This window comes from Petromyzon marinus, chromosome 52 (genome assembly GCF_048934315.1).
Source record: "Petromyzon marinus isolate PM22_M1 ecotype Great Lakes invasive population chromosome 52, UKy_Petmar_22M1.pri1.0, whole genome shotgun sequence".
Taxonomy (NCBI): Eukaryota; Metazoa; Chordata; class Hyperoartia; order Petromyzontiformes; family Petromyzontidae; genus Petromyzon; species Petromyzon marinus.
Window position 1 is genome coordinate 277,560 of NC_133718.1, and position 23,392 is coordinate 300,951.

The following is a 23,392-nucleotide window of genomic DNA, read 5'->3' on the forward strand; positions in this document are numbered from 1 at the left end:
AAGATAGAAGAAGATAGAAAGAAGAATAGAAAGAAGATAGAAAGAGGCCTAGAAAGAGATAAGAAGAAGCAAATAGAAAGAAGATAGAAAGACCACTCCCTCCTCCTCTTCCACTCCCTCCTCCTCTTCCACTCCCTCCTCCTCTTCCACTCCCTCCTCCTCTTCCACTCCCTCCTCCTCTTCCACTCCCTCCTCCTCTTCCACTCCCTCCTCCTCTTCCACTCCCTCCTCCTCTTCCACTCCCTCCTCCTCTTCCACTCCCTCCTCCTCTTCCACTCCCTCCTCCTCTTCCACTCCCTCCTCCTCTTCCACTCCCTCCTCCTCTTCCACTCCCTCCTCCTCTTCCACTCCCTCCTCCTCTTCCACTCCCTCCTCCTCTTCCACTCCCTCCTCCTCTTCCACTCCCTCCTCCTCTTCCACTCCCTCCTCCTCTTCCACTCCCTCCTCCTCTTCCACTCCCTCCTCCTCTTCCACTCCCTCCTCCTCTTCCACTCCCTCCTCCTCTTCCACTCCCTCCTCCTCTTCCACTCCCTCCTCCTCTTCCACTCCCTCCTCCTCTTCCACTCCCTCCTCCTCTTCCACTCCCTCCTCCTCTTCCACTCCCTCCTCCTCTTCCACTCCCTCCTCCTCTTCCCACTCACCTCCTCCTTTTCCACTCACTCCTCCTCTTCCACTCACTCCTCCTCTTCCACTCCCTCCTCCTCTTCCACTCCCTCCTCCTCTTCCACTCCCTCCTCCTCTTCCACTCCCTCCTCCTCTTCCACTCCCTCCTCCTCTTCCACTCCCTCCTCCGCTTCCACTCCCTCCCCCTTCCCTCCCTCCTCTCTTCCACTCCCTCCTCCTCTTCCACTCCCTCCTCCTCTTCACTCACTCCTCCTCTTCCACTCACTCCTCCTCTTCCACTCCCTCCTCCTCTTCCACTCCCTCCTCCTCTTCCCTCCCTCCCTCCTCCTCTCTTCCACTCCCTCCTCCTCTTCCACTCCCTCCTCTTCCACTCCCTCCTCTTCCACTCCCTCCTCTTCCACTCCCTCCTCTTCCACTCCCTCCTCTTCCACTCCCTCCTCTTCCACTCCCTCCTCCTCCACTCCCTCCTCCACTCCCTCCTCACTCCCTCCTCCACTCCCTCCTCCACTCCCTCCTCACTCCCTCCTCCACTCCCTCCTCCACTCCCTCCTCCTCCTCCTCACTCCCTCCTCCACTCCCTCCTCCTCCCCCCCTCCTCCTCCCCCCCTCCTCCGCCCCCTCCTCCACCCCTCCTCCGCCCCCTCCTCCACCCCCTCCTCCCACTCCCTCCTCCCCCTCCTCCTCCCCCTCCTCCTCCCCCTCCTCCAATCCCTCCTCCACTCCCTCCTCCACTCCCTCCTCCTCCCCCCTCCTCCTCCCCCTCCTCCTCCCCCTCCTCCTCCCCCTCCTCCTCCCCTCCTCCTCCCCCTCCTCTTCCCCCTTCTCCACTCCCTCCTCCTCCCCCTCCTCCTCCCCCTCCTCCTCCCCCTCCTCTTCCCCCTCCTCCACTCCCTCCTCACTCCCTCCTCACTCCCTCCTCCTCCCCCTCCTCCACTCCCTCCTCACTCCCTCCTCCACTCCCTCCTCCCCCTCCTCTTCCCCCTCCTCTTCCCCCTCCTCTTCCCCCTCCTCCACTCCCTCCTCTTCCCCCTCCTCTTCCCCCTCCTCCACTCCCTCCTCCCCCTCCTCACTCCCTCCTCCTCCCCCTCCTCTTCCCCCTCCTCCACCTCGTTGATCGGCCCCCCCCCCCCCGTGTTAGCACCCCCTCCAAGGGACATAGCTAAATCGCTGGCTCACTGCCGCACGGGGTTATTCCACACACGCACACGCTAATGCTACGGCGGCGGCGAGCACGCGCGCGCCCCTGCTGGCAATCAGACTCTAAGCTGCGCCTGCACTAAGCCTGCGCATATGCGCGCGAACGTCTGCCGGCTGTCATATGCCAATCTGCTTTCACACAATGGGAAGGGAGTTTCATGACGTCCGTGTGTTATCCACCAACTCACGCTGTTGCTTCCACAGACACACGGCAGGTCCTGCAGGCACACGGCAGGTCCTGCACACACACGGCAGGTCCTGCAGGCACACGGCAGGTCCTGCAGGCACACGGCAGGTCCTGCAGGCACACGGCAGGTCCTGCAGGCACACGGCAGGTGTTGCAGGCACACATGGCGATGTGGTGTGTATGGAGGCCGGGACCCGGCGATGCGGTGGGAACCTTAAACCGGTCTCTGCCGAGCTCTCACGTTGCCGTAAATCGGCTTCGGCAAAAAAAGCGGCGGCGGCGCTTACGGCTTTCACTGCGCGTGCCGCGTGGTCGATCCCGCTTACGGGAAACGCGATCGCCGGTTACATACCATTTTCCAAGACAAAGATCCCCTGTATTGCCGATAACAAACTGTGGAGGCAAATTCTGTTAGTGAGCACCTATGAAGGCTGGCACGGCACACAGGTGAAGTGGCTCGGTCACAAATGTCTACCCAGTGTTGATGTTTATTACACACTCATTTAAGGCTGGGCCAAGCTAGGGGAGGCTGATGACTGGTTCAGATATTAATTACAAAATGTTGGTCGAGCTCGCGTCATTGGGTTAGAAGTGCAAACGTGCGAACCACGACACTACAGCTCCCCACATAGCACACGCACACACTCACCAGTACAAAGCAATATCTACATAACACATCCCATCTCATATCAACAAATATATACATACATTTACACACAATACACAGCAATATTTGTCATACATCAAATACATATCAATACATACCTATCACATAGCAGTACACACCATTCAACAACACACTCACTCTCACACACTATTACACAGGCATGGTCGCCAAAACACAGTATATACCAACGGACACTGATCAACACGCACACAATCACACGTACGTAATCCAGGTTACTCTTGCAGACCCTGGCCTCTTGAGCTCTCACCTGGTTAAACTAAATAAAGTTATGCAGCCCATATCCCCTTGGCACAACACACAGCTCCTACGAACACACATTCTTAAAAGCATTCAAACAAATGTAGACCAACATGTACCAATACGCACCGCTACACATCCGCGAATCACCTCACGTAGCATAAACAAAGATCCCCCGGGTAGCCGTTGTGGACTTTTGGGATAAGTGCCGTTTGCGAGCACCCATCAATGCTGAAGTGGCACATGAGAGCCGGGTGGCCAGCAGCAGGTCTATCCACCTTTGACTCTGCAGCGCTCTAGCACACACATCACCAGATACTCATTTGCAGATGAGTCGACCTAGGGGATATTCATCACCGATGTTGGCTGTCGGCGCAAATCAAACTCGGGTCGTCGGGTTCGTAGCGCAGAGCTCTAAACATGTGACCACCGCCATTCACCACTAAACAGCGGTGACGTCACCATGGCGCTTGCGCCAGGCTAGGTGCACTCTGAAGTCATGAGAAGTGTTATCAAAGCCTAGCCAACGGGAGACACGCATCCCCACACCCACATGCCGCTTGTTTAGCCAGACGCAGAGCAGATACCACAGCGGGAACGGCGAGGAGTACAAATCAATTTAATTTAAGAGGCAATGCCGTAAACAGGGGCTTGAACTCCGAAACGCGTTCTGAACGCCGCGAGTCAAATTCTCACGGCAAACCGTGGTCGGCGTGGAGCGCGAAGCAAGCGATGCCACCACCAGCCCGAGTCAGCGACTCTAACTCTAGGGGGCCGCTCGTGTTGGAAACGATGCGGCCACACGCAGCGACGAGGACTCGCCGAGACGGGTGCGACGCGCGGCAACGCTGCCGTCTCCCGTGGATGCTCGCTCGCCTAAAAACCCCTGTGGGTCCGGCGCCCAGTGCCATCGCTGGGAGGGGAATGGTGGGGGGAGTTGGGGTGAGAGGGAAGGCCCCTTGCGATCATTCTGGTCGGGAGCGGGGCTGCGAAGGCCGTCACGGTGGCCGTCCCCGGCCGCGGGCGTGGATGTCACAGGTCCTCCCGCTTGCTGGGCCGGTTGGCGTCGCGATTGGCGTCGAGGTTGGCATCGTGGAGCGAGGCTCCGTCGCCCGAGGTCGTCGTTGCCGTCTTCTTGCCAGGCTTGGTCTTGTTTTTACTCTTGCTCTTCACGTCTTTGGAGGGAGCGCCGCGACCCTGGAACACCTGGCCCTCCACCGTGACGTCTGCGCAGCGCTCCTGCGCCACCAGGTAGTCCTTCATCTCCCACGCCAGAGAGCCGTCCTTCAGCATGAAGATGGCGCGGTTGGGGCCCACCATGAAGCTGCATGCCACACCACGCCGTGATATTCCATGCCAGACCGCACACCGCAGATCAAAGACAAATATCCCCTCTACAGCCTTTAACATACTTTTGGGACAAGTGCTGTTAGCAAGCACCACTGAAGATCGACAAGACACAGAAGGGAATGGGTGGCCAGCACCATGCCCGTCTCCCCAGTGCTGATGTTTATACACTGCAAAGGGTACTCATTTAAGGCTGAGTCGACCTCGGGGAGAGCCCACGACCGGTTCAAATATATGCCACTTAAATTGGTCATGGTTAGCACAGTGCGCCGCCGCGCCCAATCACAGCGCATCACACACCGTGTCTACTCGCGCTCCTATTGGCCCGGACCCTACCGCCAATCCCACCACCGAGCTCACCGCTGCACATCGTAGTTGGCGTTGAAGAGGCTGCCCTGCCACAGCCCCGTAATCTCCTCGGCTTCCTTCTCGCTGGGGTCGCCCGACACTGTGACGAACACCATGAGCGTGCGGCCCTTTTTAGTGGCCTTGAGCATCTCGGCCGGGTTGCTGGGGTCGAGCTTCGAGAGGTCGATGGGCGGGCCCTGGCGCAGGTGCTCAGGTTTGTCGCCCTCCTCGATGTCGTCGTCTCGCTGTGTTCAGTCGCACCGACCGTAGCAATGGTCGCACACACAAACATCCCCCGTGCAGCCTTAATACAGCGTTGGGGCGCAAGCACATATTAAACTAATCTGTTTTTTTTATATTTTACCAGGTTAAGGGCCACTGAGCATTTGCTTCATTTTTCAGAATGGGCCTGGCTATGACAAATAATAGCTCAACAAAGTGGCTTTTCATCATGTGTAAATATACAGCAACCGAACTCTAAACGCACGTTTCTATACGTGGAGGGAAACCCTGGAGAAAGTCCACGCGACCACGGGGAGATTGTGCAAACTCCAAATATACAACAGGCGTCAGGGTCAGGATCGAACTCACGACCTGCTGTATGCCAGGCGAGACGTTAATATCTTGCCACCGCGCATGAAGGCCGGCATAGCACGAGCGGGGATGGTCAATACCACGCCTGGCATCCTTTATCTCCCCAGTGCTGATATTTTACACTTAGCGGCAGGCCCAGGACCGGTTCAACTATTCGCAACTGATATTGTAGTGTGGCGAGTTTGCCACTGCACCACTGGTCCCTTCACACACGACACTACTGTACAGGACAACGCGTATTCAGAATCTCCACATCTCAAGACGCTGCACTCTGTCGCCATGGTCTTCACACAGTGGGCACGTTCGTTTTGAGCAGTCAATCATAGGTCTCTATGCCAGTCTATAGGGCTCTATGGCAGTCTCCACGTCTATGGGTACACTGGTTCTCTATGGGTACAAGAGTACAGTACTCTATGGGTACACTGGTTCTCTATGGGTACACGAGTACAGTACTCTATGGGTATACTAGTACAGTACTCTATGGGTATACTGGTTCTCTATGGGTACACAAGTACAGTACTCTATGGGTACACTAGTACAGTACTCTATGGGCACACTGTTCTCTATGGGTACACTAGTACAGTACTCTATGGGTACACTGGTTCTCTATGGGTACACTGTTTTCTATGGGTATACTAGTACAGTACTCTATGGGTACACTGGTTATCTATGGGTACACTAGTACAGTACTCTATGGGTACACTAGTACAGTACTCTATGGGTACACTGTTCTCTATGGGTACACTAGTTCAGTACTCTATGGGTACACTGGTTCTCTATGGGTATACTAGTACAGTACTCTATGGGTACACAAGTACAGTACTCTATGGGTACACTAGTACAGTACTCTATGGGTACACTGTTCTCTATGGGTACACTAGTACAGTACTCTATGGGTACACAAGTACAGTACTCTATGGGTACACTGGTTCTCTATGGGTATACTAGTACAGTACTCTATGGGTACACTGTTCTCGATGATATAGTGGTACTCTATGCGCACCCCAGTACTCTATCAATCACAGGAATTCCGTGAGTACTCTGTGAGCACGCCGGTATTGTATCGAGCTCCCTTCAGCTGACGCTGCTCACTGCGCGGCGTTTGTTGCGCGCGAGGTGGCCGCTACCTCCCACTGCTCCAGCAGGCGCGCCATGTCGGCATCGTTGAAGTCGCGGATGTCCTTCTTCTTCTTCGCCGCCGCCGCCGCCTTCTTGTCGCTGCCCGAGTCCCTCTCGGCCGCCCCGTCGGGGCAAAGCGCCGCGACCACGACAAGCAACAGCAGCAGCAGCCTGCACAGCGCGACTGCCATGACGACTCCAGAGAGATGGTGGTGGGGGGCGAGCACGTGACCCGTAGAGTGGGGGCCCGGGAGTCACCTCGCGGGCGGCCATGTTGGATGGGGAGGAATCCGCGTGCATTTGTGGCGGCCATCTTGGGCGGGGAGACGGCACGTTCACGACCGTGTCAACACGCACGGCTTAAACCCGTATTCTTGTGCAGGGAAATTTGAGTTTGCAGATCCATACGGCGTACAGTCGTTTCGATGCGGGATCATTTTTTTGGTCTATTCGTTTGTGTTTCTCCCTTGTGATGGGACTTTGTAGGATGAACGTTGAGATGTATAAGGGGCACCCGGGTGACTAATAAGATCTGAATTGGTCTGTAATAAGGTAGGCACTGTGATAAGCGGTTAAAGCTAAACATGCGCGCTGGCGAAGCCGGGTCCCCCCCCCCCCCCACGCTTCACGCAGGCGAACCAATCAAAGCGCGGCTCGGAATGTTTTTTTCAGATCCCAGAAAAATAGTTGACAATTTTAACCTTCATTTTTCTGAAGCTGGTAATCTTTTTGATAATGTATTGGGAGTCACCCCTGCTCCTGCAAATTCCTACACCCCTGTCCAAACATTAAACGAATTTAGTTTCCAACCAATCCACGAAAGTAATGTTCTGAAACAACTGTCCTACCTCAAAGGGTCCTCCTCTACCGGAGCAGATAGTGTTCCCGTCTTTGCTCTACTAACTGTTGGTCACCTAATATACAAACCTATAGCCCATATTTTCAACCTGTCCATCAAAGAAGCATCAGTTCCTCTAGAATGGAAACATTCCTATGTCCGTCCACTTCACAAAGGGGGCCCTAAAGATGATCCCAATAACTACCGACCTATCTCAATTTTGTCCCCATTGATGAAAATTTTTGAAAAACTATTGAACTACCAAATTAGCAGTTTCCTGTCCACCAACAATCTACTACATCTAAAACAATCTGGGTTCCGGAAAAAATACAGCACCACATCTGCTGCATTAGACTCTTTGAATCAAATTTACAATAGCCTTGATAATAAGCAGTACTGTGCCTGTCTTTTTCTTGACCTGTCCAAAGCTTTTTATACAGTTGACCACAACACCCTGCTTAGTAAACTAAGTTGCCTCGGTTTTTCCGAGTACACAGTACAATGGTTAAAAAATTACCTCTTTTCTCGCACCCAAACTGTATTCACAGATGGTTGGAGGTCAAACAGTGTTAAGATAACAAAAGGGGTTCCACAGGGTTCCATCCTCGGCCCCCTCTTGTTCTCTCTTTATGTCAATGACTTGGGCACTGAACTGGATCATTCCAGGGTAAATCTTTTTGCAGATGACACGATACTGATTACTGCTGGCCGCTCTCCGGATGACGTGATTGCTAAGCTCCAGGGTGATTTCAACAAACTACAACATCAGCTAGTTTATCTTAAACTAGTCCTGAATACCTCCAAAACCAAGGTGCTATGCTTCTCTCCGGGACTAAAGCAGGAAGTTATTTTTCCCCAATTACATTCCTTGAATAATTATCAAATAGAGCAAGTCAAGATCTATAAGTATCTTGGGGTCATCCTGGATTCAAAACTTAGTTTTGAAGATCACATTGATTATATTGGTAAAAAGACAAAAAAATAAAATTGGTTTTCTGTATCGACACAAGCACTGCTTCCCCCCAATGTTCCGTTTGGAATTGATAAAAGCTACCATACTGCCTCTACTTGACTACTGTGACATCGTGTATAAATCAGCCCCAAGTACTGTACTGAAGAAGCTTAATTCCATCTATCACTCGGCCTTAAGATTTGCATTGAACTGCCCATATAGGACTCACCACTGTGATCTCTACATTGGGTCAAACTTAACATCTCTTAATGTTCGACGGCTTGTGCACCAGATCTTATTTATTCACGATGTACTTACAAAAAAATCCGCAGACTACCTGCTGGATCTCCTCTCTGTTTTAAAGAACAAATTTGACCTCAGGTCTTCGCTCATTTACCAGCTTCACATTCCCTATTGCCGTACAAAAACTGGAGGAAGGGCCTTTGCTATTGATGCCCCCAGGGTCTGGAATGCTATTGCCAATAAACTGCAACTTGAATCACTACCTATGAGATCTTCACTCAAAACTGCTCTAGAGGAGTTGTACAACCCTAGCTGCCACTGCTATTCAGTGGCCTAAAATATGGCTCTAGATTTTGGTGTCATAATTTATTTATGTAGTTTATTGTTAAAAATTCGGCCACAGTCCCTATGATCACTGTTACATTGGATTTATGGCTTTTATTTTGGTGATTTCGAAAAGTGTTTTTTTTGTTTTGGCCATGTTTTTGTTTATTGTAGTACGGAGTTAGACTGATGGCATTAATCTTAGTTGTCTTGTGGTTGTTGTTATTTGACTTGCATCCCACTGGGATTTTTGCACACAGCGTTGGTGTACGGTGCTATTTCAGGTATATTTTGATATTTTTTTCCTGTATTTTCTGTTTGCACAGTCACAAAATCACTTTAAGATGTTTTCTTGTTCATGTTTTTTGTTTGTTGCGGTTACACCCGATTAAAGAGCCGAATGGCTCACAGGGCTATACCAAATAAATGAACTATGAAATGTTCCCCCCTTCCGCTTCCCCCTACCAACATGGCCAGCCAAGGCCGACGGGGCTTCCCCACATTCGCCAATGGACGGGCAAGAGAGGCGGTGCACGTGACGCGTCGCGGTGGCCAATCAATGGGCGCCCGTGGATCGAGGCCGCGAGGCGGAATCTGAAGTCGCCGGGCAGCGATGAGGGGGACGGGGTGGGTGGGGTGGGGGAGGGGGTAGGTGGGGGGAGGTGGGGGGAGGTGGGGGGAGGTGGGGGGAGGGGGAGGAGCGGCTGCTTCACCCCCGGGGCTCCGACTCAGAGCAGCCCGGGTAGTCGCAGGGCGCGGCGGGAGGAGTCGTTCATGCACCGACTCGCCGCCCGTCCTCTCTATGCAGCTCCCTGCCTGATTCCCCCCCCCCCCTCTGTTCATCCTCCCACGCTGAGCTTTCTGCCTTCCCTGTCCGAGCCCTCATCTTCCCTGCACGTTCTCTGTCAAACTTATCCCCCCGCCGCAGTCTCTCTCCGTCTCGAGGCCATCCACCCGTCCACTCTCCCGCCCACGTCCCCCTAACCCCCCCCCCCCACCATTATCTTAGCTGCAGGGAAAAGCCCCGAGCAGGAAGCCGAGGCGTGTGTCGCGGCGTTTCCCGTGGCCCGCGCCCCTCCTTGGGCCCGGGGACCCCGGACCCCGGGGCCACACCCTGCCGCCTTCCGGCCATGGGAGTCCGGCCCGGCGCCTCACGGCCCGGAGGCGCACACATCCTCCTCACCAGCCCCGCACTGTCCCGGCCGCCCTCGCTTGGCCGTTCACTGCTGCCGAGCAGGACTTGAGAGAGCGAGACAAGGAGAGCGGGGTGGGGGGCAGGGAGAGAGGGAGGCAGGGAGCGAGCGAGGCAGGGAGAGAGAGAGAGAGGCCGCTCGGCTGCCCCCGCCTCCCCGCGCCCCGCCGGCCTCGCCCAGCCGCGCAGCCGGGACGCGGCCACCGCCCGTCCCCAAAAATAAACCAGAGCGGGGACGGGAGAATCAGCCCGACGAGGAGGAGGTCAACAGCGGTCCCCCGCACACCCGGCGAGGCGAAGAAGGCCGGGCCGTCCCCGCCATCCCCGCTCGCTTGATGCGCCCCCGGCCCGGGGCCGAGCCGAGCCGCGCCTCCCGGGCGACCCAGCGCCGCCGTCTCGCCCCCCTCGTGCACCCCCAGAGAGACGCCGCCGCCGCTTTATGGAAGGATGATGGAGCCGGCGCGGAGGCGTCGAGCGGGGCGCGGCGAGCGAGGCCGGCATGGCTAGCGCCAGCGGGGGGCCAGGGCAGGCGTGCGGTAGCGGAGGTTGCGATCCGAGGCGCGTCGGCGAAGCTGCTGCTGCCGGCGGTGCCCGCGGCGGGGACGCCACCCCCGCGGAGCTGCGCAGGCTGGCAGCCGCGAGCGAGGCGAGTCGGGCTCGCATGCAGCTGGCGGCCGAGCTGCTGCTGCTGTCCGGTGAGGCGCGGCCCGTGTCGTGGTCGGGGGCCGCCGCCGCCGTGGCCTCGGCCGACTCGTCCTTCGCCAAGTGTCGGGACGCGGTGATCGCCCGCAGCAAGGGCCTCCTCATCGCCGCCCTGGACGCGCAGACCCAGGCGGGCGTGGGGCGGCCGGGCGAGGCGGCCGAGAGCGCGGCGCGTCTCGGGGAACTGGTGGTGGCGCTCACCGAGTGCGCGGCCGAGGCCGCCTACCTGGCCGGGCTGGCGGCCCCAGGCTCGAGTCCCGCGCGGCCGGGCCTGGCGGACGCGTACCGCGTCGCCCGCTCCCAACACGAGGTGGAGGCGGCGTGCGCCCGGCTCCGCCACGGACCCCTGGAGGACCTCACCCCGCAGGTTCTGCTCGACATCTCGGCCGGCGTCTCCCGGCACCTGCGCCTGCTTACGGACGCGTGCGGCGCCGAGGAGACGGGGCCCGAGGGTGACCCCGCCGCGGACCCGCCGCCGGATCCCTTCGCGCGGGAGCAGTTCAAGCTCGGCGTGCGCAGCGCGGGTGCCTGTGCCTCGGCACTGCTGGCGGGGATCCGAGCCCTCAAGGCGGCCCCCGGCGAAGCCACGCGTGCACGGGCGCTGCTGTTCGCGGCGCCGCTCGTCCACGCCGTGCGCGCCCTCGCGGGGCTGGCGAGCGAGCCGCGCTGCCGAGGCCGCGCGGCCACGCTGGGGCCCGAGGGCCGCGCCGCGCACACGGCCATCGCGGGCGGGGCCATGAGCGTGGTGTCGGCGTGCGTGCTGGTGGTCGAGTGTCTCGGGGACAACGCGCAGCTGCAGCTGCAGCAGAGGCGTCACGGCCAAGCGGGGCCTGCGGACGCGCGCAGGATGGCCGCCGCGCTTAGGGAGAGACTGCGGCAGGCCGTGCGCGCCGCCTCGGACGGATGCGAGTTGCTGTCCCACGCCCTGAGGGAGCGCGCCTCGCCACGAGCCATCGCCCCGGCCATGCAGTCCCTGGCGCTCAGCTGATAAGCAGCACCCCCCCCCCTCACCGCGCGAGACTCTCACCTGCGTGCTTAAGCGCTCATCGGCCGATACCTCCACTCGCACCACAAGCCTACATTCTCAACAGATTACCATCCTCACTCTCCCTCTCAACAACTTTCTCAACGGCTCATACGTAACACAACTCGCCAACATACATCTTCACTCGCCCACTCACCCACCTTACATCCTAAGCCACTCAACAGCCAGTATCACCACCAGCCACTACCATCAACCTTGCATCTTCACCCACTCATCACCCCAACCTCGCCATCACCGAACAGATCTGTGAAATTTGTGAACCTGGGAACAAACCTCTACCCCAAGCTCAGGGGTAACGGCGTCGCCCGCACTCAGTCCTGCCGGGTGATGATGATGCTGCTGCTGCTGGTGGAGGTGGTGGAGGTGACGGTAATAATGATGATGCGCTGTGTTTTTGAGACGACTGTTGGAAGGTGTCGGTGCGTGCACACGTTGTGAGGTTATGAATGCTCCGTGTTGAATTTAAACGCCCGCGCCGCTGTGAAGTAGGAATTGCGTTCTCGGGTCGAGAAATTCCTGATTGTGACTGTAACTGCGTTAACGTATGGAACCCAGCCCTATCTTAGCCTTAATACAGCACCAAATTAACCCTATCCCAGCCTTAATACAACACCAAACTGACCCTAACCAGCCTTAACCCGAACCCAGCTCTCGCCCTCAATCAGCCCTATCCCAGCTTTAATACAGCGCCAAACTAACCCAAACCCAGCCTGCTGAATATGCATATAACCGAGCTATAACCTAGTCCTAACCCGGACCTATCTCTAACCAGATCCCTTCTGATGACCCTGGCCAAAGGCCCAATTCCAAGACAAATCCTCACCCTTGTTCCCATTTTTAACTGAAGCCCTACACCTAACGTCACACACACGGCAGGTCCCATCAAACACCCTGAGTGGACGGACTTCAGTTTGTCACTTGGAGCAACCAGTCACTGACCACAGTGCTTTCCCTAGCCCCAACCCAGTCATAAGCCCTTAATCCTGATCCCAACCCAAACCCATAACCCTACCTCAGGGCATCTTAACTCCAGTCCTTGCGACCAACAAATCAACGCACGCCACAAAACAAATGTAGTAATTACATGCCGCATGCCCCCGATGGTTGCTAAAGATGTCGCGTGAGCAATCATCAGGCGCACGCAGTGTGTTAATGATGTGTGTGGACGGGATTTTGGTGAACGTTGAAAGGCAGAGCCTGGTAGGGGGACCTTTAGAGCTTGGGGAACTTCTGGATACACGTCAGTGCCTTTAACTTGGACCCAAAGTTAGGGCCTCTAGTGGCTGCATTAACTCTTGAGGGTGGTGGGGGAGGTTAGTGGGATGAATTGGCGAGCATCGATTCATTGACTCCAGCATCGCAACCGACCCTCGCGCCCGCGATTCACGCGTAGAATCAAGCTCGCATGAGACGCGATTACCCAATCCGATTCGTGCCGTGCGACGAGAGGAGCACAGAGTAGCATGGGAACAGGCGAGCCCACCGAGCATATGCATCATTCATGCCACATCCTGAGGCTGGGAATCGAACTTGGCTAATGTCAGTGGCAAAGTGATACATGAAGCGATGCACTGACCTGCGTGGTGAAGTATGGTCATATCAACCTCAACGGCATGACGTTCATCGACGGACTGTCGTTTTTGTAAAATGTATCTTGTTTTGCAAGTGAAGCGAAGGAAACTTTACTCACGAGGCCCCCATTGCAATTCGAATGGGGTTTTACGTTGAGGCTGGGATTAGGGGTGCTCCCCACACACCCCCTCCATACTAGATATTGCCCCTTTCTCCTTATGACCCCCCCCCCTTTACTGGGTCCTCGAGTCAGAACTTGGTCTGCACTGACCCGTCCCATCCGGCCTGGGCCCCCTCTGTGGCCCCCTCTGACCCCCAGAATGCCCTTCGTGGGGCATTCTGGGGGTCCGACGTCATTTACTGTGAAGATAACGAGCGGCGACCACACGCGCTGCGACATCGCCGATTCGTATCGGCTCTGCAGCTCGCGATACGCGCGTCGCCCCGCCCGTGTGTATCAATCGATTTGTGTCGTGGTGAGGCCACGTGACTCCTGCAGCCACAGAGTGGTCGCGACAATCTACGGTTTAGCAATTGATCCTCGAATCTAAACCCTGAATGGTGAGGATGGGTCGAGTCGCGCGGCAGGTGACGCGGTGTCTGTGGCTGCGCGCCAACGCTGATGATGTCCTAACGCGGCGGGTGTGAGGAGCGGCCCCGCCGGCGTGGGACTTTGAAGTGACTTTCAGGAGAGCGCTCCAGTGACGTCACGCTCAGGGTTCCACGTGCCGAACGAGTCGGTTCCGTTCCGATATATGCAAACCATATGCAGATTGTATGCTAAACTTGCACCGGGCTAACGGGCAGAACAAAGCCGTGCGGTGTGAGACGGAGAGCAACAACTGGGCAGCGCTCGGAGCAAGATGCTCAAAAACGAGACCACCACGTGGATGGCCGACTGAATCGGAGCACGACCTCGGGCTGCCGTCCTCACGGGCCGTTCAACTTCGTCCAACTTCGTCCGTACGGAAAGAAAATCGACTTTTAAGTGACTTTCTTGCGAGCAGAGGGGAACATCGCGGAGTCCACTGTTGTTGACGACGTTTACGGTGTGCGCCTGAAAGTCAAGCGAGAGGTTTGTGTGGTGCCTGGGTCGCGCCGTGTGGAGTCGGCTCTCAATACTAATGATGATGCACACGAGTCTACACATCGTGTTTAGATCATGAATCGTTCTGTATTTATTTGTCATTAAATGCTTTGGCAGTTGAACTGTGTGACGCCTGCTGCAATCGCGTGGACACGGGGCACGCAACCTATTGAAGTCGAGGATTTTCCAACTACTGGATATCATCCAGCGACGGAGTAATCGTGGGTCCCTCGCGTTTGGATAAGTGCAGTGAGTGCATCGTGTTCGGGGGAGGATTCGTTTCAGAGCTGTGTCGGAGAATATAGTTCAGGGCCCGGCACACCACATTCCATGTACCCCTCGCTATGGCGGTGGCTTCAAGTTCCTTCTATGTTTCCCGGCAACCTCAGAAATACTGAGTGGGAAGCAGCATCGATTAATCCAGACGAATGCCGGTCATTTAGGAGGCATCATACATTAATTGAAAAAAAATCTGAAAAAAGCTTTACAGCTCAGTGGACCTTACCTGGTAAAAGAACCAAAGAAGAGAAAAATTAAAACAGTTTATAGCTTTTATTGAATTGCGTGCCAATGGCAATTATGGTGCCAGTGTCAAATGCAACCTTCTCGGCTTGAGATCGCTCTCTTATCCTTGTAGAGCATTGCTAGAATCGACATCTCTCAGTCATGGGTCCCTGCTGTGTGGCACCATGCTAGGCCATGGCCAACTTGTATTTGATATTCTCTACCGCAAGACCCTGAATTTGAAGGTACATGCGGCCAGAGTAGAAAAACCGGATGCGGCTTCAGTCCGCAAATCCTTTAGTGACGCCCATTTATTTACAAGGGCAACTTAGAGTGGATTGCTTAATAATCCCGCTCGTTTCAAACGACTCATCACGTCCATCACAATGTCAACGTGTAACACTCGACAGCTGCCGTTGCACAGTGATCGCTTACTCTCGCAGAGAGACGACTCGGGGGCGCCATGAATAGGAAGAAGACGAGTGGAAAGGCTAATTAATGAGGGTCGGCCCAACCTCAAATGAGTACCCAGTGCGGTGTGTGAACATCGCCACTAGGGAGACAAAGACGTCCGGGCGTGGTTTCGGCCACCCAAACCACCTCGTGTGCCGTCCCGGCCTTAGGTGCTCGCTGACAGCACTTTGCCCCAACAGTCTGTTACGGATACCCGGGGGGCCTTTGTGTTGTTTAAAGGCAAGGAGCCCGTCTGGTCGATGTTGTAGTTTGACAGCAGAGAGAGATACAAGAACACCGCTCCCTTAAACCACGAGCCCTGAACTTAGGGCCTCAGCCACATGGCGCTCCTCACGGGGAGGGGAGGCCATGGAGGCGGCGAGATCCCATGGTGGCGCGAGGCGGTCCCCAGCGAGGCCAAGGCGCTCCGAGCGAGACGGGGCCCGGGGGACCGAAGGGGCCGGAGTGCGGGCCCCGACCCTAATCCGGTGGCGTGCGGCGTCGGGGCCAACTTGGCCTGCGTTGCGGGGCGTGCGGGGCGGTGCTGGGCGACTGGCGGGGATGCGAGGTGACCCTGGACGTCCTGCTCATGGCGCGTGAGTCCCCCTTGAGACCCCCCTCTCTCTTGGGGCCTCGTGAGACCCCCTCTCTTGGGGCCCGTGAGACCCCCTCTCTCGGGCCTCGCGAGACCCCCTCTCTCGGGCCTCGTGAGACCCCCCCCCCTCTCTCGGGCCTCGTGAGACCCCCTCTCTTGGGGCCCGTGAGACCCCCTCTCTCTTGGGGCCCATGAGACCCCCCTCTCTCAGGCCTCGTGAGACCCCCTCTCTTGGGGCCCGTGAGACCCCCTCTCTCTTGGGGCCCGTGAGACCCCCCTCTCTCGAGGCCCGTGAGACCCCCCTCTCTCGAGGCCCGTGAGACCCCCCTCTCTCGAGGCCCGTGAGACCCCCTCTCTCTTGGGGCCCGTGAGACCCCCTCTCTTGGGGCCCGTGAGACCCCCTCTCTCTTGGGGCCTGTGAGACCCCCCCCTCTCTCGGGCCTCGTGAGACCCCCTCTCTTGGGGCCCGTGAGACCCCCTCTCTCTTGAGGCCCGTGAGACCCCCCTCTCTCGCGCCTCGTGAGACCCCCCTCTCTCGAGGCCTCGTGAGACCCCCCTCTCTCGGGGCCTGTGGTGGCCGTGCAGAGTAGCTGCAGCTGGGGTATGGGGGTCTCTGTGTTGTCTGCAGCCACGACTCCCGAGTCCCCCCCCCCCCCCAACATTATCTCTTGGTCCTTGGGTGAAGATCTCGCTGTGCCAGTTTGGTCCCTTGAGTGGTGAGGGTGGAACGGAGTGGAGGTGGGAGGCGGAGTTGTGAGGGTGGAGGTGAGTGGTGATGGTGAGTGCAGGGGAGTGGTGGAGTGGTGAGGATAGAGTGGTGGCGTGGTGAGGGTGGAGGGGATTGGAGGTGAATACTAATGGGTGAGTGGAGTGGTGAGGGTGGAGGTCAGCGGTGTGGGAGTGGTGAGGTGGACGTCAGCGGTGGGGGCGTGGTAAGGGTGTGGGAGTGGTGAGGTGGAGGTGAGCGGTGTGGGAGTGGTGTGGGTGGAGGTGGGCGGTGTGGGAGTGGTGAGATGGAGGTGAGCGGTGTGGAAGTGGTGTGGGTGGAGGTGAGCGGTGTGGGAGTGGTGAGGTGAACAATGTGGGAGCGGTGTGGGTGGAGCTGAGCGGTGTGGGAGTGGTGAGGTGGAGGTTAGCGGTGTGGGAGTGGTGAGGTGGAGGTGAGCGGTGTGGGAGTGGTGAGGTGAACAATGTGGGAGCGGTGTGGGTGGAGCTGAGCGGTGTGGGAGTGGTGAGGTGGAGGTGAACGGTGCGGGAGAGGTGAGTGGTGTGGGAGTGGTGAGGTGGACGTGAGTGGTGTGGGAGTGGTGAGGTGAGCAGTGTGGGAGTGGTGAGGGTGAACATGAGTGGTGTGGGAGTGGTGAGGGTGTGAATGAGCGGTGTGAGAGTGGTGAGGTAGAGGTAAGCAGTGTGGGAGTTGGTGAGGGTGTGGGTGAGCGGTCTGGGATTGGTGAGGTGGACGTGATAGGTTTGTTCACCAGGAGTGACGGGGAACGTGAGGCGTGGAAATCAGCTCGAAGTTGAGACCAAGGGCCCAGCCATGGGGTGGTGAGAGCTCACAATCATCACCATCACCACCTTCAATTCCATTATCACCACCATCATCACCACCATCACCACCATCGCCACTATTAACGTCACTATCAATCATCACCACCATCACCTTCATTAATACCACCACCAACATCTCCATCATCATCTTCATCACCACCATCACTTCACCATCTCCACCATATTTGCCATCACCACCATCATCACCATCATCATCTTCACGTCCACCAGCACATACACGCTTCTGTCATAGTGGCCTAACATCTAACCCCTAACCCGTAATCCCTAAATCCTCATAACCATAAAAGCTAACCCGAACTGCTAACCATAACTCCGATTATATGGTCGCACTCATTACACACAAAGTGCTTGCCACAAATGAACTGCACTACCTTACGAATCTCGTCAAGAAGCATAAACCATCAACACATGAACTCCGGTCATCTTCGCAGCAATGGATTTTGGCTGGCCATCGAACACAGATGATCACCACATCGCGCGCTTTCAGATGCGCTTCTGCGGCTGTCTGGAACGCTCTTCCGTCCAATTTTAGGCCACTGGAGCTATGAACGTATAAATCTAGATGGAAAATGTATTTCTTTAGATCTGCTTTTGTGTTTAGTTTGTTGTCCTACCGCACCAATAAAACGGTTGGTTACGCACCATGCGAAAGAAGTTCAACAACATACATATAACCCATAACCCATAATTGCTCATTCTAACCGCTAACCCCTAACTATAACCACTAACCCATAACCCCTAACCGTTAACCCTAACTGCTAAACCTAACCGCTAACCCTAACTGTTCACCCCTAATTGCTAATCCATAACCGCTACCCCCGAACTCCTAACCCCAAACCACTAACCCCTAACTGCTTAACCCCTAACTCCCAATCCCTAACCCCTAACTCCTAACCTCTAACTCCTAATCCCCAACTCCCAAACCATAACCCCTAACTCTTAACCCCTCACCATAAACCCGTAACCCCCCTGGGCGGTGGTGGCTATACTGCACGTGGCCTGTAATCCAACACCGTGGAGGCAGTAGTGAGGGTTGGTGGATCACACATATGGATGTTGTGAAACTCCTTTCCCTGTGAGCATCAAGGAGGAGCCGCATCCTGGCTCTCCAAGTGAAGGCAGTACAGCAAAGTGGACTAATCACCATCCGTGGCCGCTCGCGCAAGGCGTGGCATTTCTCTGGGCGCTCCGGTTTCCTGCCACTTGTACAATAAACACAAATCGTAATTGTAATACCAAAACAGGGAGGATTTCTCCACAATTCCGGCTGTCGCTTGATGAGGCTGGTTGTATTTACCGGCGAAATATCGTACTCGAATTGTAAATGCTGTGGGTTTACTCTCCCAACACACCGGTGTGCTGAACTAGTAACTAAACGCCTTGTTTTGTATACGTGACAAGCCTTACTAATTGGCTGTGTCGTGTGGTGGCGGGTTTAACGACACAGTTATATTTAGGCGATCTAATCCAACAAAAACCTCTCATTAATTGGCTGAAAATATCTTCATAAAAAAAAACGGAATGCGGCAAACGAGACCTAGGACTGGGCGGAGCCCCCCTGGATGAATGAAACCCTGACCGCACGTGGCTGTCGGCACCAGCGGCTTCCACCCGCTGGCGTGCGCATGGTGTGGCACGGCGCTGGGCCGTGTCCACTGGTCGGGCCCTCTCTACCTGCGCGGCTTCTACTGCCTGTGGTGCCCCAGCACCAGCAGGTGCCACCGCGGGTCCTAGGCCTCTCCCTCAGCTGCCAGCCGCCGGCTTGCCTTGGGAGGCCACCTGGCCCTGTTGCCACCTGTCCAGGTTCCACCCATATCTGGGTTGTCACCTGTCCGGACTGCCACCTGTCCCGGTTGCCACCTCTCCCTGTTGCAGTCTGTCCAGATTGCTCTATCTCCGGGTTGCCACCTGTTCCAGTTGCCTCTTGTTCAGGTTGCCACCTGTCCCGGTTGCCACCTGTCCCGGTTGCCACCTGTCCCGGTTGCCACCTGTCCTGTTTGTCCTCTATTAGGTTTAACCCGGGACAGTGGAAATTGACATCTGTGTTTTATGTTAGGCGGCAGGAACTGGAACTTTGTTGCAGGAGACTGAGTAGCACATTTGAAGACTAGCACAGCACACGAGGGGGTGGGTGGCCAGTACAACGCCCGGCTGCCTTTGTCTCCCCGTTGCTGATGTTTTTTACACACCACACCAGCTACTCATTAGAGGCTGAGCCAACCTAGCGGAGGCCCAGGACTGATTAATAGATTCACCATCACTCGTATTGATCATGGGCAGGAATCTAACTCGGGTATCTGCAGAGTTCTTAGCGCAAGACAATTAACCGCTGCACCATCACTCCTTCTCCAACAACAACCACGATTCTCCACTAAGTGACGGTGACTTCGCCATGGTGCTTATACCAGGCTAGGTGCAGGAGTTTGCGAGGCAGACCCAGCAGGTGCCATTGGTTGACCGACTGAGATGACTGCAGATGCACCACCTGTGCCCACTGTGCCAACTCACTGTGAGCATCACTCCTTGGCCCTCCGCTGTTGTAGGGAGGAGACTGCCTCCAACCGCCCAGAAGCATCCTTCATGAGCCACCTCCATATAGGCCGATCTTGACACTGCTGGTACTGGTCTTTGGCAAGTCCACTCAGCTCCACATCCTCCTGTGCCGTGTCAGTCCACCTCCGATGTAGCCTGTGACGTTCCCGTTAAACCCCCTCCCTCCAGCGAGACATAAGCTGCTTAGCCATGCGGTGGCTGGGCGTGCGCGCAGCTTCGCCTGCCGAAGGAGTTCACCGATGGGACTGTGTACACATCATTTAAGTATTTGTGAGCTCCCCACATAATCCAGTCTGGTTAAACCCAGCATGGTTCGTGGGCAGGCCAGCCTGAATGTTTCTGGCGGGCCGTGGCGCAGCGGTTTGCACGCTACGTTAGGAACCCAGGCAGAGAGCTCAGTTCCATTCCCGCTTACAACCAATACTATTGATGGTGAATATTTGAACCGGTCCTGGACTCAGCCTCTAATGAGTAGCTGGTGCAGTGTGTATAAAACATCAGCACTGACGAGACAAAGGCGGCCAGGCGGGTTGCTGGCGACCTCTCATGCCCTGAAAGTTTCTACAGGATATTTGGGGGATTTTTGTCTTCGTAGTTACGTGCCAGGTGACCGTGGCATCGTGGAGACCACGACACTCTCACTGTACCAGCCACGGGAGCTCTCGGTGTGCATGCGTGAGGTGAGTGTGTGTGTGTGAGGTGAGTGTGAGTGAGGTGAGTGTGTGTGTGTGTGAGGTGAGTGTGAGTGAGGTGAGTGTGTGTGTGTGTGAGGTGAGTGTGTGAGATGAGTGTGAGTGAGGTGAGTGTGAGTGAGGTGAGTGTGTGAGGTGAGGTGAGTGTGAGGTGAGTGTGTGAGTGAGGTGAGTGTGAGGTGAGTGTGTGAGTGAGGTGAGTGCGAGGTGTGTGTGAGGTGAGTGTGAGTGTGTGAGGTGAGTGTAAGTGAGGTGAGTGTGTGTGTGAGTGTGAGTGAGGTGAGTGTGAGTGAGGTGAGTGTGTGAGTTGTGCATGCGTGAGGTGAGTGTGTGTGTGTGAGGTGAGTGTGAGTGAGGTGAGTGTGTGAGGTGAGGAGAGTGTGTGAGGTGAGTGGGTGAGGTGAGGTGAGTGTGAGGTGAGTGTGTGAGGTGAGTGTGTGTGAGGTGAGTGTGAGTGAGGTGAGTGTGTGTGTGTGGTGAGTGAGGCGAGTGTGAGTGTGTGAGGTGAGTGTGTGTGTGTGAGGTGAGTGTGAGTGAGGTTAGTGTGTGAGGTGAGGAGAGTGTGTGAGGTGAGTGTGAGTGTGTGAGGTGAGTGTGAGTGAGGTGAGTGTGAGTGAGGTGAGTGTGTGTGTGTGAGGTGAGTGTGAGTGAGGTGAGTGAGTGTGTGTGAGGTGAGTGTGAGTGAGGTGAGTGGGTGAGGTGAGGTGAGTGTGTGAGGTGAGTGTGTGAGGTGAGTGTGTGTGAGGTGAGTGTGAGTGAGGCGAGTGTGAGTGAGGTGAGTGGGTGAGGTGAGGTGAGTGTGTGAGGTGAGTGTGTGCGTGTGAGGTGAGTGTGTGTGTGAGTGTACGTGAGGTGAGTGTGAGGTCAGTGTGAGGTGAGTGGGTGAGATGAGTGTGAGGTGAGTGTGTGAGGTGAGTGTGAGTGTGTGAAGTGAGTGTGAGTGAGGTGAGTGGGTGAGGTGAGCTGAGTGTGTGTGTGAGGTCAGTGTGTGTGTGTGTGAGGTGAGTGTGTGAGGTGAGTGCGTGTGTGTGAGGTGAGCGTGAGTGTGAGTGAGATGTGTGTGTGTGTGAGGTGAGTGTGTGTGGTGAGTGTGAGTGAGGTGAGTGTGTGTGAGGTGAGTGTGTGTGTGAGGTGAGTGTGTGAGGGGAGTGTGAGTGAGGTGAGTGTGAGTGAGGTGAGTGTGTGAGGTGAGGAGAGTGTGTGAGGTGAGTGTGAGTGTGTGAGGTGAGTGTGAGGTGAGTGTGAGTGAGGTGAGTGTGTGAGGTGAGTGTGTGTGAGGTGAGTGTGAGTGAGGTGAGTGGGTGAGGTGAGGTGAGTGTGAGGTGAGTGTGTGAGGTGAGTGTGAGTGTGTGAGGTGAGTGTGAGGTGAGTGTGAGTGAGGTGAGTGTGTGAGGTGAGTGTGTGTGAGGTGAGTGTGAGTGAGGTGAGTGGGTGAGGTGAGGTTAGTGTGAGGTGAGTGTGTGAGGTGAGTGTGTGTGTGTGAGGTGAGTGTGGTTGAGGTGAGTGTGTGTGTGTGAGTGAGGTGTGTGTGTGTGAGGTGAGTGTGAGGTGAGTGTGTGTGTGTGAGGTGAGTGTGCGTGAGGTGAGTGTGTGTGAGATGAGTGTGAGTGAGGTGAGTATGAGTGAGGTGTGTGAGGTGTGCATGCGTGAGGTGAGTGTGTGAGGTGAGTGTGAGTGAGGTGAGTGTGAGTGAGGTGAGTGTGTGAGGTGAGGAGAGTGTGTGAGGTGAGTGTGTGAGGTGAGGAGAGTGTGTGAGGTGAGTGTGAGTGAGGTGAGTGGGTGAGGTGAGATGAGTGTGAGGTGAGTGTGTGAGATGAGTGTGTTTGTGTGAGGTGAGTGTGAGTGAGGTGAGTGTGTGTGTGAGGTGAGTGTGAGTGAGGTGAGTGTGTGTGTGTGAGGTGAGTGTGAGTGAGGTGAGTGTGTGAGGTGAGGAGAGTGTGTGAGGTGAGTGTGAGTGTGTGAGGTGAGTGTGAGTGAAGTGAGTGTGAGTGAGGTGTGTGTGTGTGTGAGGTGAGTGTGAGTGAGGTGAGGTGAGTGTGAGGTGAGTGTAAGTGAGGTGAGTGTGAGTGTGTTAGGTGAGTGTGAGTGAGGTGCGTGAGTGTACGTGAGGTGAGTGTGAGGTGAGTGAGTGAGGTGAGTGTGAGTGTGTGTGAGGTGGGTGTGCGTGAGGTGAGTGTGAGGTGAGTGTAAGTGAGGTGAGTGTGTGTGTGTGAGGTGAGTGTGCGTGAGGTGAGTGTGTGAGATGAGTGTGAGTGAGGTGAGTGTGAGTGAGGTGAGTGTGAGTGAGGTGTGTGAGGTGTGCATGCGTGAGGTGAGTGTGTGTGAGGTGAGTGTGAGTGAGGTGAGTGTGTGACGTGAGGAGAGTGTGTGAGGTGAGTGTGAGTGTGTGAGGTGAGTGAGGTGAGTGTGAGTGAGGTGAGTGTGTGAGGTGAGTGTGAGTGAGGTGAGTGTGTGTGTGTGAGGTGAGTGTGAGTGAGGTGTGTGAGGTGTGCATGCGTGAGGTGAGTGTGTGAAGTGAGTGTGAGTGAGGTGAGTGTGAGTGAGGTGAGTGTGTGAGGTGAGGAGAGTGTGTGAGGTGAGTGTGAGTGTGTGTGTGAGGTCAGTGTGTGTGTGTGAGGTGAGTGTGTGAGGTGAGTGCGTGTGTGTGAGGTGAGTGTGAGTGTGAGTGAGATGTGTGTGTGTGAAGTGAGTGTGTGTGTGGTGAGTGTGAGTGAGGTGAGTGTGAGT

General features: G+C 55.9%; 2 protein-coding genes across 2 annotated transcripts; one reads left to right on the forward strand and one right to left on the reverse strand.

Annotated features, from left to right (window-relative positions):
• Window positions 1-3,536: 3,536 nt before the first annotated feature.
• MESD (mesoderm development LRP chaperone) lies at window positions 3,537-6,583 on the reverse strand. The gene is made up of 3 exons (XM_076075044.1): window positions 6,350-6,583; window positions 4,641-4,873; window positions 3,537-4,257 (listed from the first exon to the last, which is right to left on the reverse strand). Exons 1-3 carry the CDS (start codon window positions 6,530-6,532, stop codon window positions 3,966-3,968), a joined length of 708 nt encoding a protein of 235 aa, XP_075931159.1. The 5' UTR covers window positions 6,533-6,583; the 3' UTR covers window positions 3,537-3,965.
• A 2,809-nt stretch (window positions 6,584-9,392) lies between these two features.
• TLNRD1 (talin rod domain containing 1) lies at window positions 9,393-14,418 on the forward strand. Its single transcript, XM_076075043.1, has one exon. The coding sequence runs from the start codon at window positions 10,390-10,392 to the stop codon at window positions 11,578-11,580; it is 1,191 nt and encodes a 396-aa protein (XP_075931158.1). The 5' UTR covers window positions 9,393-10,389; the 3' UTR covers window positions 11,581-14,418.
• Window positions 14,419-23,392: the final 8,974 nt, after the last annotated feature.